The sequence below is a fragment of the Ascaphus truei genome, chromosome 17, assembly GCF_040206685.1.
Source record: "Ascaphus truei isolate aAscTru1 chromosome 17, aAscTru1.hap1, whole genome shotgun sequence".
Taxonomy (NCBI): Eukaryota; Metazoa; Chordata; class Amphibia; order Anura; family Ascaphidae; genus Ascaphus; species Ascaphus truei.
The window spans coordinates 29,331,744-29,347,507 of NC_134499.1; the positions used below are offsets into that span (position 1 = coordinate 29,331,744).

The following is a 15,764-nucleotide window of genomic DNA, read 5'->3' on the forward strand; positions in this document are numbered from 1 at the left end:
ATGTTTTCTTTCTACCCCCTTTGTATCTAAAGCTCTCTCCCGCCTTAAACCTTTCTCACTTTCTGCCCCGCACCTCTGGAATGCCCTTCCCCTCAATACCCGACTAGCCCCCTCGCTATCCACCTTTAAGACCCACCTTAAGACACATCTGCTTAAAGAAGCATATGAATAACACTGGATAATCATGGACACATGATACATAAAGCTTGGCCCCCTGCAGACGCACTTATTAGAATTCCCTCCTACTGTCTCTGTACGTTCTCCCTACCTACCAATTAGATTGTAAGCTCCTCGGAGCAGGGACTCCTTCCTTAATGTTACTTTTACAGTATGTCTGAAGCACTTATTCCCATGATCTGTTATTTATATTATTTGTTATTTATATGATATGTATTACTACTGTGAAGCGATATGTACATTTATGGCGCTATATAAATAAAGACATACAATACAATACAATACATTAAAAATGTCATTCAGGGTGTTTTTTTATGCTACAAGTATTTTCTCATAGTACAGAACTGATTTATTTAAAAAAAAAAAAAAAAAAAAAACACACATGTAGGATATTGCTTGGGTTGCAGCTTTAATATTTTTTTATCCTTCCCTTCCAGCATTGAGTGGGTTAAACATGGCGTACTGGTTTGAAAGACAGGGGACGTGTGAGAGATGGATTACATGTGGTTTCTTTTCGCCCTCCAATAACATCACATTCTCTCCCATTTTCATCTCAAATTACAACACAAGAAAGACAACAACGCCACCATTAATAAAAAATATTCTTTTGGTTTAATTCAGTTATAAAATAGAATATACATTTGGATGTTTAACCGCTAAAGTCTGGGGAGAGCCTGCACAGACGAGGTTAGGTATGTCACCAAGACACTTTGTGTCACAAATACAGCTACAAACAAACACCAGAATAGAAATGACCCCATAAGGCCCGTCTGACATTTCTCTAGTTATTTATTTTGCTAATCACTACTTTGCAAGGGTTTTAAACTATTCACTTCCAGAGGCCCAGCAAAGAACCTTAATAATCCTGTTACAAGAGGTCACTGGTATAAGCAGTAGGATCGTAAATACTGCACACTATTAGGGTTAGTGTCACCTTCCGCTTATGTAACCTCCTGCAAAGGGCTCCCAGAAAGAAAGAAAAGAAAGAAACAAACCTTATACATTAAAATGCCGAGTCCAGCATGATAAGGAGGGAGCTTGGAACCTATTAACTTCATTCTCAATTAGGGTCTCATATTAACAGACAAAACTGATTACCCTGTAAACTGAAATGGATGGGAGAAGGGAACATTCGAAAGAGCTACCTGTGACAGGTAAGTGTGGAGACACGGAAAATAAGGACTCTGCATTTTGCAGAAGGGATCATTATGATTGGTTAATGCTTCATTCCTTATTTATTCTAACTTATTCTGTGAACCTCCCACTGCACAAGTAGCCTTGTGCAGCAACATTTAGTCAGTGATCAGTAAATTTTTGGGTGTGTGTGTATATATATATATATATCTACTCGCCACCTAGTACCAAACGTGTGCTGCTTGGGCCAATATTTACTCGCCCGGGGGTTAAATCTACTCGCCCGGTGCGAGCAAATGTATAGGTTTGTCGAACACTGTATATATATATACACACACAAACACACACATTTCCTTTTCTGTTGTTATGGTGCAAATATACTATAAACATTAAAAAAAACCTCATAAACCTTTAAAAAAAAAAAAAAAAAAAAAAAAAGGGTGAATAGACATGATAAAAGTCTTGGTTTAATGTTTGTGCTCTGTATCAGCACCGATCTTGCCTGTTGCTTGTTTGTCTGTGTATTGCATTATTTCATATCTGTAAAAAGTAAGTGTTAGAATGCAAATTCCATTTCTGCGTCTAACTCAGATGCTGCCATGTCGTTGCTAAACACCCTCTCTCACGACTGGCGATCTTTTTATTCGCACAAACCCAAACCAGTGACCCTAAAATATTTATGATGGAGATTAGAAAAACATCAAGTAGGCAGCCATGTTTCATGTGACCCACACAAAATGCATCATATTTCGTTTTTGAGTACCCACAAGATCTGGGTATTTGTTTGATTTTATTTGTTTGACAATCTGTGTGTGTGTGTCCCCTCCCCTCCCCATGATGAATAGCAAATGCACCTTTAACCCCTTTCACCGCCAGAGGGGCCTACAACACTCCGCTAAGCGGTGCAGGCCCCCCTGGCAGCGAAAGGGTTAAGAAACACCTGCACAAACTCTCCTACTTGATCCTTCAAATAATGCCGCTCGTCTTTTACACATGAAAAATCCTGGTTTTCATCTCCACTTTCTTGAACGAATATTTCTGGTTCGTCCTCTTGTCCGTGAGAATATACCACGTGCCCCAGTAAATGCCATTGGTCACCCCGCTGTATCGTCCCCTGTGATACTTCCCATTCAAATTAGCGGCCAGGCAGGAATCGAACCACCATCCGGCGCCATAGTAAGTGCCGCAGTTCCCCGACGGGTAGTTGTCGTTGTCGCTGTCGTGAGTTGTGAAATGCTTGTGGTCGTGGTTGTAGTTCCGGCTGTAGCTCAGCGCGTTGCCGGCGTTGCCTTGGTACTCCCTGGACGTCAGCTTGTACTTGTTTTGCTCGCTGGCCACTTTGAACTTCCTGTAGATGGCATGTCTCTTGACGCCATACCAGTCCTCCAGTTCAACGCGGAGGGAGTGTTGACCGAACCTGGTGAGGCTGTGCAGGTTCTCGTTCCCCAGCCAATGCTCCCCCTGCAGGCTGCCAAACCCCTGCTTGTAATCCTGCCAGGTACGGTTAAAATCTACTGTGCCATCTTGCCTCCTCTGGAATACCGTCCAACCACCGCCATCAGTGACCATGTCACAATAAGCCTGCGACCAACCGTGGAAAGAACACACATCAGCACGTTCATCAAACTTCAAACCGCTCGATACAACTTAACTATCAATTATAATGAATATTACTCGGCATACTCAACAACTCGTAGTTATATTGACTCATGGTACGATATTTTGGATGGTGATGGATATTTACACTATAAATAAACCATAACCAACCATTAATACAAATCAGTAATGGTTAATTAATGGTAACTTATGGGCTGATGGATATTACAATTAGATGTAGTGAATAAGTAAGCTTGTAATGCACCATTCTTTGTTACATTAATTAATTAATGCACCCGCTCAGGGTCATTTTATACTGATGAAGGACACGGAGAGGTTGGAAAGTTTGTGTAACATCGAAGTGCTATGTACCCTAATGGCGCTATATAAATAAAGACATATACACATCAACTACTTGTTGGTCCAATAAAAGGCATCATACCCCCTACGCCCTCTCCCTCCTTTGTTACTACATATAAATATAGGAAAATACTTGCTTCCAAATAACTAGAAAGAAAAGAATGAGCTGTACTGTTAAAAAGGATCAACATTTCTGTAACCTCTTCTGAGAGATTTAGAGAAGACGTGTGCTGAGACCCCTCACTCAGGTTGGACATCTGTTCCTACAGCGAGACTCCGATTTTTTTTTGTAGCTGAAAATGTATAATTATTTGGACTTAAGCTTGATCCTTCCCAGAGAAAGACAATGAACAATAACGAGTTCTCCCTCGTTCCACTCACAGATCTCCCGCACCCGGCTTGATGGCGGTTCCACTGATGTCACTGCATTGAGCCCCACGATCACAGGGGTCCGCGCTTTTCCCCCCAACAATGAAACTGAGTGTCGGGGGAGAATGCGGGGGTCGCTGTAAGTGTCTCTCACCTGGTCCGGAGTCAGCTTCCGGCATCGCCTCCTACAGCGTCCCCGTCTTCCTGGCACCGCAACGACAAATGGAGTGGTATTGCCATGACAACATGACGTCACGTGACATCGCGTTGCCATGACGATGTGACGCCACATGGCGCCGTTTTGCCATGATGACTGGATGCTGCTTGGTGTTGTGACATCATGCTGCGACGCCTGAGGAGGGGATGCCACGCCGGACCAGATAAGAGGCGCTGCACCGAGCCCCGCAGAACTGCCCGCCCCGAGATCTCCCGCATAGCAATGTCAGACATTGGCTTGTTTGGCCCTACTATCCTGGTGACTGTATATCAAAGTTAGAGATGGGTGATTTTTTTTGGGGGGGGGGGGGGGTGTGGGGGGACGGATTTGGATCTGCCCCGGATCGTCCGGTTCTAGGATCAGTATCAAAAAGGCCAATCCACAGTTTCGGATTTTTGTTTTATTTTAGAGGGCAATCCGAAATCCGTGGCTAGATTGTTAAAAATCCGAACACAGATGAATCCGCAGGGGGAAGATCTCTCTCCGCGGATTCATCCGTGTATGGCGTTTTTAACAATCCGACCGCGGGTTGTAGAATCTGTGGATGGGATTCTTCAATATCCGTCCGGACTGTATCCAATGGCGGAGGTAGATTAATCTGCTGGATTTTTTTGGCGCCCAATCCGCAGACGGATGAGGGGGGTGGGTTGGGAGTGGGGGGTGGGGTTGGGAGTGGGGGGTGGTGTTGGGCGGGGGCGGGCAAATTAGGTCTAAAAAATCCTGGAGAATTTCGGGGGAAACAGATTTGGACTGGTTCACCCATCTCTAATCAGAGCACCTTACTGTATATATCATAGCACCTCAAAGGGTTGTCTGAGAGGGACGGGCTGAATGGTGTAGATCCCGTTGTCTCTAATTCCTTGTTTATGGATTTCGGCGCAGTCCCGCGGAAACAGTCTCTCTGGCTTCTCCGAAGACTCAACTTCAAACAACAGGAAAAAAAGAAAATATCAATTAGCATTTCATTTTTTTAATATCAAAACTAGCACCAGTTGGGATGTAAGTTAAGACTCCCCAAACCTGACCAAATCCTACTAATAGTTTTATTTTTTTCATGTGCAACTAAACCCAGCTGTGATCCCAGATAAGGGGCCAGGGGCCATCCTGCAGACCCTATCTTATTGATTATATTTACAATTTATATGGCTGTATCTCCAATAATTATATGCAGCACGCGTTACTCAGGGCTATAGGTGAGTAAATATACTAGACACACATTTTTCCTTCCCCTCCCCCCAAGAAGACCTTATAAAAGCAGCAATCCCTCTCCACTGCAGTATAGGATTTCAGATAAACCTATAATTGTAGCTTTTGTGGAATCGTGTGATGCTTGTATGTCTATGGGGTTTCTGTCCTTCTCTCTTAAGTTCCTCTCCAGGGGTGTACAGTAAGGGGATCTCCTATTCTTCTCTCACTTCACCAGAACAGGACAGAAAATAACTTTTTATCATGGAAAATCGTACGAGTGAACATAAGATTATTTTCAAGAAATCTGTTTATATTTCCATGCACATCCTGGACTGGTGACATATTTTTGGGGCGATATTTTTTATCCGTAGAGGTAACGGTGAGCTCCCTAACATGTTAACCCCAACATTGTTCAGTTTAGCAATATCTTCCGCATTGTATTTTCAGTTATGTACAATTTCCTAATTAGTCTCTATCCATGTGCTGTGGTTGTTCAAATACTCTCTGGGTTTATGTTCTGAGACACAGGGATTTATTTAGCAAAGTTTCCCAGAGGCCAAACTTGTGCAAAAAATAGCCCCGCATTTAGCAAAGTAAAACATATATCAGCAATCTCCAGCGAATTCCTTTTCTTTGACAATTCTGATGCTGTGTTTTGCAGGAGGCGGTCAGGCAGGCTTTGATAAATTAACTCTAATTGCGTCTTGTTTGCAAACACTACCAGCTTCACGAGGAAGGAGAGCTGGGGGATTGCCTGTGCAAACTCCTGTTCGGCACATAGTAGTATTATAAAAAAAAAAAAAAAGGCGTGTCTGAGTAAAGGCTCTGACTCTGATAACAATGACACTGAGTTTTAAGCAGGGGGCTCAAATCCCGGTGTCAGCTCCTTGTGACCTTGGACATGTCACTTTATCTCCCTGTTCCTCAGACACCAAAATCCTAGGTTGTAAGCTCCACGGGGCAGGGACTGTGTCTGTAACAATCCTATGTGCTTTGTACTGCGTGCTATAATGTAATTGAGCTTTGATTCCCATTGGGCGAAAAGAGCTGTTTGACAAAGTTATTATTAATAAAAGGAAGTAGCCAGAGGAAATCAAGCTCCTCTCAAGTTCTAGCTCACCATCATCACAACCTAACTGTAAGAAAATATGGAAAGTGTGCATGCGTGCGTGCGTGCGTGCGAATCTGATTACACATAAAGATGTTTACCACCCAGGTTTAGCTCCATAAACATGTCACTGCAATAAGTTCCTAGCAGGGATTGTACCTTGGCTGAGAGCCATCTGAATGTCATTGCATGTTGCTCAGAGTCCGGGATAATGATGCTCTAGGTTTCAGAGAGATATTAGCCCACAGTCTTTGTTTATTAAACCCTCACCTGACGCGCCTGTGTTGCCAACACCCTTCAGAGTCAACGGCAGGTCTTCCTTTGTTTCAAGTGTCTTGAGGCGTCGGCTTTCTACAACAAAGACTTTGTTAAGTGAAGCCAAAGAGAAGGACATGGAGGGACTCTGGGACCAGGACATGGGAACAGGCACCTATTGTTCATCAAGACCTCACATGGCTCATCACATCACACAACAAATGCTGGGACAACCACTGGACAAAGGAACATCTTACTGTATGTACACCTCCCCTTCTTCAGGTATAATGGTTAATTACCATGGTTGGAATTTGGAGGAGTACCTGGATAGAGAAGGGGGTCTGAGAATGGTGGGACACAGACCTTCTTGTATTTTCAATACAAATACAATTAACCATCCCAATTCTGGGGAGTTTGCATTGTGGGCCCCCCTCTGGCAGCAACAGGGTTAAGGCAGTTTTTGGACTGATTCTGGGTTGCTGCCTAATAGTTTAGTACCCGCAGGCTTCTTCTTATAGTTTGCAATTAGTTCTGCTTTTCCCCATACATTTTTTTTTCTTTAAAGGCCTCAAAGTGAAGATCTGAAGAGGCTCTTATTGTATCTTCATTCCCCTCACTAAATCCCTACTTTCCCCTATACATTCTGCCCCCCCCGTCTAAATAATGTTAAATGGCCAAATGCACAAAGCCCCCAGCCAAACACAGAGTGGGGATTGTGTTTTGGATCTCGGAAAGAAATCGGCCTCTCTTTGTTTAGTGGAGGAGCTGGAAGCGTTGACGGTGAGATCAGAAAGCCAGTGTCAACCCTCTTCCAACTCTGGAGTACGTCAGTGCGCTGAGAGTCGTGTCGGAGCTATCAAAGGAGGAGAGAAAACCATTGAACGAGCCGCACAACCTCCTTTTTTTTCCCTTTTTCTTTCCGCACCAGCGGCCCGTGCACAATTCTGTTTTACAATTTGCTACGCGAGTAGCAGGTTTTTGCACGTTTAGGTCCACTCAGTTAATACAGGAGGGGAGTGTGGTAAAGTGGTTAAGGGTCTGGACATGCATGTTGTAGACTCGTTTTTCCAGCCTGACCCACCTGTACAAACAATCACATTAAGAATATTTATCTATAAATTGTTTTACCAGGAAGTAACACATTGAGCGTTACCTCTCGTTTTCAAGTTTGTCCCCGGCACACAGAGTTATGATGACAGATACATGGTTACAAGTACATAGTTACACTAAGTGAGCAGGGTTATACATTATATACAAGACATTGCATGCACAGTAAGAGATAATATATGTTATAGGCGTATGTAACAGTTACAGCCCAGATTAAAATGTGAGAGCCTTAGTTTTGAAAGAACTATATTCACCTTGCTTCTCCTCTCTTTCGGCGTGTGTGCCTCTGCACTGGTGACGCCATGAGACCCTATTTATAACTTCACCGTCTACCTTAACCCTTTCACTGCTGAATGACCCAATCCGGCGCTTTGAAGAAAATGAAGGGTTAACAGCTTCTGTATGATGTGAATACACTCCCCGTTAATAAAGACTCCTAACTGCTACCCCTGCCTTAGACAAATAAATATGAATATATCCCATGTATGAAAGAAAGTCTACAAGCTGCAAAATGTGCACGAAACTGGCACAAAAACACAGATATATATCACAGAAAACCCCCATTGCTTCTAACAAGAGTGCCATTTTTTTTTTTAAACCTGGTGTTTGTTTTGCACCAGTTTTGCGATGGGGGGAGGCTGGGATTTGTAAAACAAGCCCCCTGAAGCTGCAGGTGTTAAGCTGATTGTATTCTGCTAACCCCAGGACATACTTGAATGTATTGTTTCCGGGTTACAAAAATGTGTACAAAGGCTGTGCTGAAAATCTGTGTAATGTGGCAGGCATAAGCTTACAGGGGTCAATGTTAAAATAGACAAGAAGCAAAGCGTGACACTGTGTGCTCATTTGCATGTAATTTCCCAGAATCCCTGGCTGCAAGGGAAGCACTGCATGCTAAGAGATAATGGGGAATGGCCGGGTTGCCGACCTGTCGGAGACATGTGAATGTGCTCACACGTGAGATTCTTATTTGCCGTACACTGTACGCGTAGTGCAGGGTTTTTGTCACTTTTACCCACCATAAGTTAAATAATGTGTGAATAAAGAAACCTCCTTCCACTGCCAACGGTACCAGCAACACATCGCCCAAAAAAAAAATGTTATTGTACCGTTCTGGCAGGGAAGGAGTTAACTGAATGGAAACCACTGAAAATAGATGTACAAATGTGATTACTTTCAGAGGAAAACCCGGAGCATTTGCCATCGGTGCAACAAAGAGGGCAGCATCCGTGAGGTCCCGGGCAGGGACACTAATTAGACTGAAAATCATTAGCGAGAAGAGATAAAAGGATTTCCCCTCAGAGGGGGCAGTTCTGCAGAATATACCCTTTCTAAATTGTCACCTCTTATTTTATTGTTTTTTTAAATTTTTTTATTTGACTTCCTCTCTTGTTGATAACAAATAAGGATATTTATTATAAGGTTCTTAAACCGATCAGGGGCTTGCGATTACCAAAGATAAATGGTGCTCACAATCACACGTATGCTTTATGTAGAAAGAATTCCATGAAGGTCCAGTGTGCTGTATAAATGTCCATAATGAATAAGCCCATATACAAAATAACCCAGGTCAGATAAAGACCTAATGGTCTCCACCTGGCAACCACAATAATTGGCCCTTAATAATTTCTTCCGGGGAATAAATGTATGTGTAATGGAATACCAGCACAAGGTAATATAATCAGGGCTATTGCCCATTACCTGCCAGTATTGTATCAGAACAATCCAGTCACTCCAGGATGGGCAGTCCTCAAAGGTAAGTAGAGAAGATTCAGCAGGAAGCAGGAGCACAGCCAGGATCCAGGTTGAAGGGAACAAAAATGAGAATTTCCAGGGCAACTCCAGATATCAATAAAGTTTATTGAGTAAAGCTCACAATGGAGGTGAAAATAGCGCACCTACGCATTTCGCCCTTAGGACTTTATCAAAGTGCAATTACAACACTGCCGGGCTGTGCAATGCTGTGTAGTCTCCTTTGCAAGCGACATGATTTGGGGCCATATTAACTCCATATGGCATTCTCCAGCCTGGTTTAGTAAATATGGCCTCTCGCAGTTCGTTCAATAGGCTGTAAATCCAGGGGTGGGCGGCCAACTCCAGTCCTCAAAGACCACCAACAGGCCAGGTATTAGGGATATCCCTGCTTCAGCACAGGTGGCTCAGTCATAATCAGGGTCGCCACCACTCCGGGTTTGACCCGGAGACTACGAGTTTTGGCCATGTATGTCCGGGCTACGGGTTTACCCCCAAAATCTCCGAGCGGCGGCAACAGCATCTCCCGGCATCACCCCCTGCAAATCCTGTACACATGGCTGCGCGACGTCAAATGGCGCCGCATTGCCACGACAACGGGATGCTACGTGGCATTATGTTGCCATGACAATGAGGCGTCACGTAACGCTTCAGCACCGCAAGGCATCCGTTGACAACTTGACACCGCATGACGCATCGATACCGCATTGTCAGGTCAACGCTCGCCATTTGACCTCACGTAAGCCATGCTGACCGGACCTTGCAGGGGGAGATGCCGCCGGTAAGATAAATAAATATATAAATAAGGTAAATATATGTAAAAATGTTTATTCCAAAAAGTCTCCGGGTGCTATGTGCTTAGGGAATTTTGCGGAGAAATTGCCCCCCAGTGTTTGCCTCAAGATTGTCAGTTTGTTTTGTGAGGAGGAGGCGATGGGGAGGAATTAAGTGACACAGATTGCAACGAGCTGGATCAAGTTCTGAGCCTCCGCGCATCACTTTTCTCCTTCGGTCTGCGCCAAAAGACCCGCCGGGTCTGAGGTGACGTCAACTTTCTTGCTTAAAAATCTGCACTAGATGTCTGAAGCTGGAGAAAGAAGTTTGGCACATATGACCCACTTTTTGTAACACGTCTTAGAAATTATGGCCTGAAGTGTAGAACCAAACAGAATTGCATTAGTGCCACAATTAGAGGGATCGACTGGGTCGCCGACAGTGGGAGAGTGCAGGTAGAATGAGCCAATGATTGAGCCACCTGTGCTGAAGCTGCGATATCCTTGAGAACTTAACCTGTTGGGGGGTATTGAGGACCCCTGCTTTAAAACACAGCATCAATTCTAGAGCAAAACTGTCTTAATACAGAGCCCTGGTAATGGACCGTATCTTTATCCCAAAGGACTAACACAATACCCCCTTTTTATAATGAAGAACATATGTTTGTACACTGGGGGTATACAACTATCCATCTTTATTTCACCTCTGCTTCGCCCTAAAGCTAACAGAGATGGTATATGATGAAGAATGGGCCATCACGTGTACACCTGCAAACGTGTGCAGGAAAACATTTGCAGGGTGATGTATGAAGCAGACTTTTGTAATAACGTGTAGACCATCAGTCATTTACTATTTCCTCCTTTGTGCTAGTGCTCCGCCACTCATGGTTTATCAAAGGTCCGAGTTCAGGCTTGAAAACAGAGAAGAGAATGTAACATGTTTTAATGCCGGTGTGAAAAACACAGCGCTGTATGTATTATAGGAAAGCAATGGGGTTTTATTTCCTTTGATAACAATGGTTATGCACCAAGGAAATCTCCCCCAAATTATTTATACGGTGAAAAAGCATTGCAGGGGTGGCCCACTCCAGCCCACAAGGGCCACCAACAGGTCAGGTATTAAGGATGTTGAAATGGACTGGGGGTGGGGGAGGGTCTCTGGAGAAGAATCATAGTGGTATTCGGAATCAATCTTCAGCAAAGATGGCTCAATCAGTGACTGAGCCACCTGTGCTGAAGCGGGGATATCCTGCGATCCTGACCTCGTGGTGGCCCTTGAGAACTGGAGTTGGCTTCCCCTGCCCTAATCCATGAATCAAGCTAATTTGCTAAACATGTGCCCCATGGCATCAATAAGTAATGCTCCATATGCTCAGTCTCCCGGGCTGTAGGAAGGTAAGCAGTTCCCGCTCCCTCCCCCTTCCCCCACAAATGCCCTCCTCACACACGCTGATACACACACACCCCACCCCCCACCTTGTGTAGGAAGCTGTCTGACAGCTCCCGCCCCGCCGCTGATAGGCTCATCAGCGCACCCCGTGACGCGTCACCGCTCGAGATCACAATTTTCTTGCACCCCTGGCGGCTGACGCGTCACAGCGCGTAGTGAGCCGTGCAGCGAGGGGGGACTGGGACCGGCTCAGAAGGATTCCCCTGCTGGTGGGGAACGCTCACGCGGCCGCCCTCGCCGCCGGGCACAGCGGGTCCCAGCCCTAAGGGAGGTGCCACTGCGCTGTGCAAAAGCTGTAGTCACATTTTTGACGACTCTTGCATAGTGAGATAAAGGCAGAGGCCACAGCGATGTGAACCAGTTTTGCCTGCTTCACATAGAGTGAAAATGTACTACTGGAGCACAATCCTTCACCAGGCACACGCACGCTTTATATACAGTATGCATTTCTGCACACCAGGCCACCATAATCATTTACTAACATTTTTCCCATTTAGCACTGACAATATACACTGTGCTGTACCTAGAAGTTTGCAGGCACAATGGGTCCCTGCCCTGAAGAGCTTGCAATCAAAAAATCATCTCTGCTAGGTTTCAGCTCTGTGACAGGGGTCTCTTGCATTTCACAGTGATGCCGGGTAAAGAATGTTAGAAGCCTGAGGTCTCTGTTGCTTATTATTCTACATCAGACAAAGCAAGCGATTGGGCTGTTTTGGGCCAAAATTCCCCATCAAAGTCAATTATTTGACTGATGCAGAATAAAACCCCAATATATCAATATTGGTGCAACACTGGTGTAAGAAAAGTGCACAAGATGTATAAAAATATCCATCAAAACCAACAGGATTTATGTCCTTCACATGGTGTCGTTTTAAATCGCACCAAAGATACACTGACGCGGAAATCTTTTTGCCCCGATATATAATCTCATTTGGGTGCTGCACACTTAGCATTTCGTCTGGAAAACTTGGCTGAACAATTGCCTCAATGACGCAGTTTCTTCCAGCCTAGCTTTCCGTCTCCCTGCCTTTTCCTATTTCCGGGGGTCTCAATCCTGCCATTCACAGGGGCTCACAGAGCAGCGAGTGAATGAAAAGTTCAGAGCGGCTGATGTCATCGAAAAACTTCCAAGAGACTCAGAGGGGACGTGAGGTTAACAAACGCCAAGGTCCCAACAATAAACCGATTCAGTTCAATAAATCCGGACCGCTTTAAACAAAAACACAGCGGTCGGGGCACCAGGATAAACAGGGGGGGGGGGGGTTAACCTTGTCATGCAGACCCTGCCGGCAGTGAAGGGGTTAAGAATGAAGGTTTTGCTGTTAAAAATAAAGATTTCGTATTATACGGGTGGCGCGTTAAAATGCAGGTTACTTTTAAAGATGCAGTCCCTGTAGTTTGGTTAAATAGGTTTTCAATAAACATATCCGCTCTGTACACTTGTTCGTGTTTTAGGCTGTAGCCCCTCACATATATTTGACTCAATTGTTGGAGATCCGCAGGAATTTCTGCTGTTTCACCCACAACATATGTTTTGATTCTACCTGGACGATACAGGTTCCATGTTAGATAGGAACACGGTAGAGTAGATTGGGGGAGAAAAAAAACCATATGCTCATAGAGTTCATTGCATAGATAGAAGACAGACAACTATGATTTGGGCATTAACAAGTATCACTGGATGTGGATATGAAGTGTAGGAACTAATGTTGCATTGAGGGAAGGTGTAGAGTTAAAGACATTTCCCAGGGTTCACTAAATGGCTGCCTTTCAGTCTCAAATCAATCCTTCAGTCAGTGTAACTCAGCAGCTACAATGTATCCTGATATTACTAAGGTAACATCATCTTAAACTGCTGGGAATATTGGCAACAAATGATCACAAACAGGTCACGATCTTGCACTGCTGGGGGAAGTGTGCTAAAACCTGCTCAGTATATTAAAACACATTAAAAATTGCATTAATTGTTGAATTAAAAAAAAAAAAGTAGTAAGTATTATCTAATACTATAATACTGATTTATTTAAAAACAAAAACACATGTAGGGTATTGCTTGGATTGCTCCATTCACTCTTTGCCTGCCAGAGGAGTCTGCAATGCATAGCAAGGCAACATGTGCCCCATCTATCAGCCAAGAGGTTAATTAATTGGGGTGTTGGTGATTCCCAAGCACTCACCTAGTAGAGATAATTTCTGGACAGACTCGTTGCAGGGCAGTTCACAGCCAGACAGTATCCCCAGGAGAAGCACCACCAGTGAGTTCAGCCTGTCCTCTATGCTGCTCAGGTTCACCTTGCTCTCCTCCTGCAGCTTCTGGAGCTTGGAGGTGATGGAGATGACATTGGATTCCACCAGGCTCAACCTGTCTATCACATTCTTGGTCTTGGGGTTTTGCTGCCTACTTCCTCCGTCAGCCCCAGTCTGCTTTAGGGTCTGCTTGAACTCCTGATGAAGTTCCTGATGCACCTCCCTCATTTCCTCAGGAGAAGGCTGCTCATCTGGGGAGAGAAAATGAAGCCTGCAGCCCACAGGTCCATCACAGTTGGAGTCCGGTGGTGGCATGGCCACCAGAAGGTCCAAACAAGCTTGGTCATCTTTCCCTTCACCGCACTCAGCAGTTTCAGACCTAAGTAAACCCAAGTCTAGCAGCAGCAGGAGAAGAACCAGCCACAGCATCTTCCTGCAGGAGGGGACGCTGAACATTATTACCACCCCACAACCTCCAGTGGTTCCCTCAGGAGACACAACATCCACCAGGCGCTGATTGAAGCAAATAGCCCGTGCAAACTCCCTGCGCACGTTTTATGGGGTTGGGAAATCTCCTTCTGTACACAATCCTCCATAGGCTGGGAAATCCACTCAGAATTCTTCAAAGCAAGGGAAGATAGTGTGTGTGAGGCATGCACAATGGGGGGGGGGGGGGGGGCTGCAGATTGGGAGAGGGGGAGAGGAGGGAGGGTGAAACATCATATATGAACACTTGAGACTCAGATTAGCATTTTGCAGCCCATAATAGAAGAGCTGGATGTGCCTAGGTAACTGGACTCAGTCTGGTCATGAGTTTGTGCGCTTTGTTTGCAGCCTGCAAGGACTTGACTATCAGGGCTGTGAATAAAATATGTTCCCTGTCCCTTTCACATGGAAGAAGGGAAGAGCAGGGAGAGGGGGATGGAGAGAGAGAGTGTGAGTGTGTGTGGCTGCCCCAAAGAGCTTATCTAGTGTGAGTCTGTGACCCTGCCCCAAAGAGCTTGTATAGTGTGTGAGTGTGAGTGCGAGTGTGTGTGTGAGTGTGTGACCCTGCCCCAAAGAGATTTTATAGTGTATAGTGTGTGAGTGTGAGTGAGTGTGTGTGTGTGAGTGTGAGTCTGTGACCCTGCCCCAAAGAGCTTGTATAGTGTGTGAGTGTGAGTGCGAGTGAGTGTGTGTGTGAGTCTGTGACCCTGCCCCAAAGAGATTTTATAGTGTATAGTGTGTGAGTGAGTGTGTGTGAGTGTGAGTCGGTGACCCTGCCCCAAAGAGCTTATATAGTGTATGTGTGTGCTCCTGTATTTGTAAAGCGCCATCCATGTACACAGCGCTTCACAGCAGTAATAGAGGTGACATAATATTATAGCATAATGGGAATAAGTGCTACAGACATAAAAGTAACAATAGGAAAAGGAGTCCCTGAGCCGAAGAGCTTACCATCGGTTTATATATATGTGTGTGTTATGTGATGTCACCAGCCATTGAATGGCCTAAGCTATAGGTATATAAAGCATATATACATTGATATTTATAGATGGGCAGATATATAGACAGAAGAAGAAATGAGGGAACAGATAAACATATAACCAATGGTGGCTCGGCTAGCAAAATAACCAGACCAGCACTTCCACATCAAGTAATGCACAAGGGTTGTAATAGCCACAGTCAATGCACTTACTGGATGATGATACTATGGGTGGGGATAATGATAATACAAATTATATTTACAGGGCCATGTATAAGTAAGGACACATCAAAAGTTTATTTCCTTATCTATCTATTTATCTATCTATCTATCTAATATCTAATATCTATCTAATATATATATATATATATAATCAAAAAATAAATAGATGATACCGTTCTGTGGCTAACGAAATGCTTTTTTTTGTGCGAGCTTTCGAGATACACTGATCTCTTCTTCCAGCGATGTTACAATTGTAACATCGCTGGAAGAAGAGATCAGTGTATCTCGAAAGCTCGCACAAAAAAAAGCATTTCGTTAGCCACAGAACGGTATCATCTATTTAT

General features: G+C 44.5%; 1 protein-coding gene across 1 annotated transcript; it reads right to left on the minus strand.

The window, feature by feature from the left end:
* Positions 1 to 629: 629 nt before the first annotated feature.
* Positions 630 to 14,345, minus strand: LOC142468235 (fibrinogen-like protein 1). Its single transcript, XM_075574550.1, has 4 exons — positions 13,664 to 14,345; positions 6,420 to 6,500; positions 4,654 to 4,775; positions 630 to 2,892 (listed from the first exon to the last, which is right to left on the minus strand). Exons 1-4 carry the CDS (start codon positions 14,187 to 14,189, stop codon positions 2,299 to 2,301), a joined length of 1,323 nt encoding a protein of 440 aa, XP_075430665.1. The 5' UTR covers positions 14,190 to 14,345; the 3' UTR covers positions 630 to 2,298.
* Between the last annotated feature and the right edge of the window lie 1,419 nt (positions 14,346 to 15,764).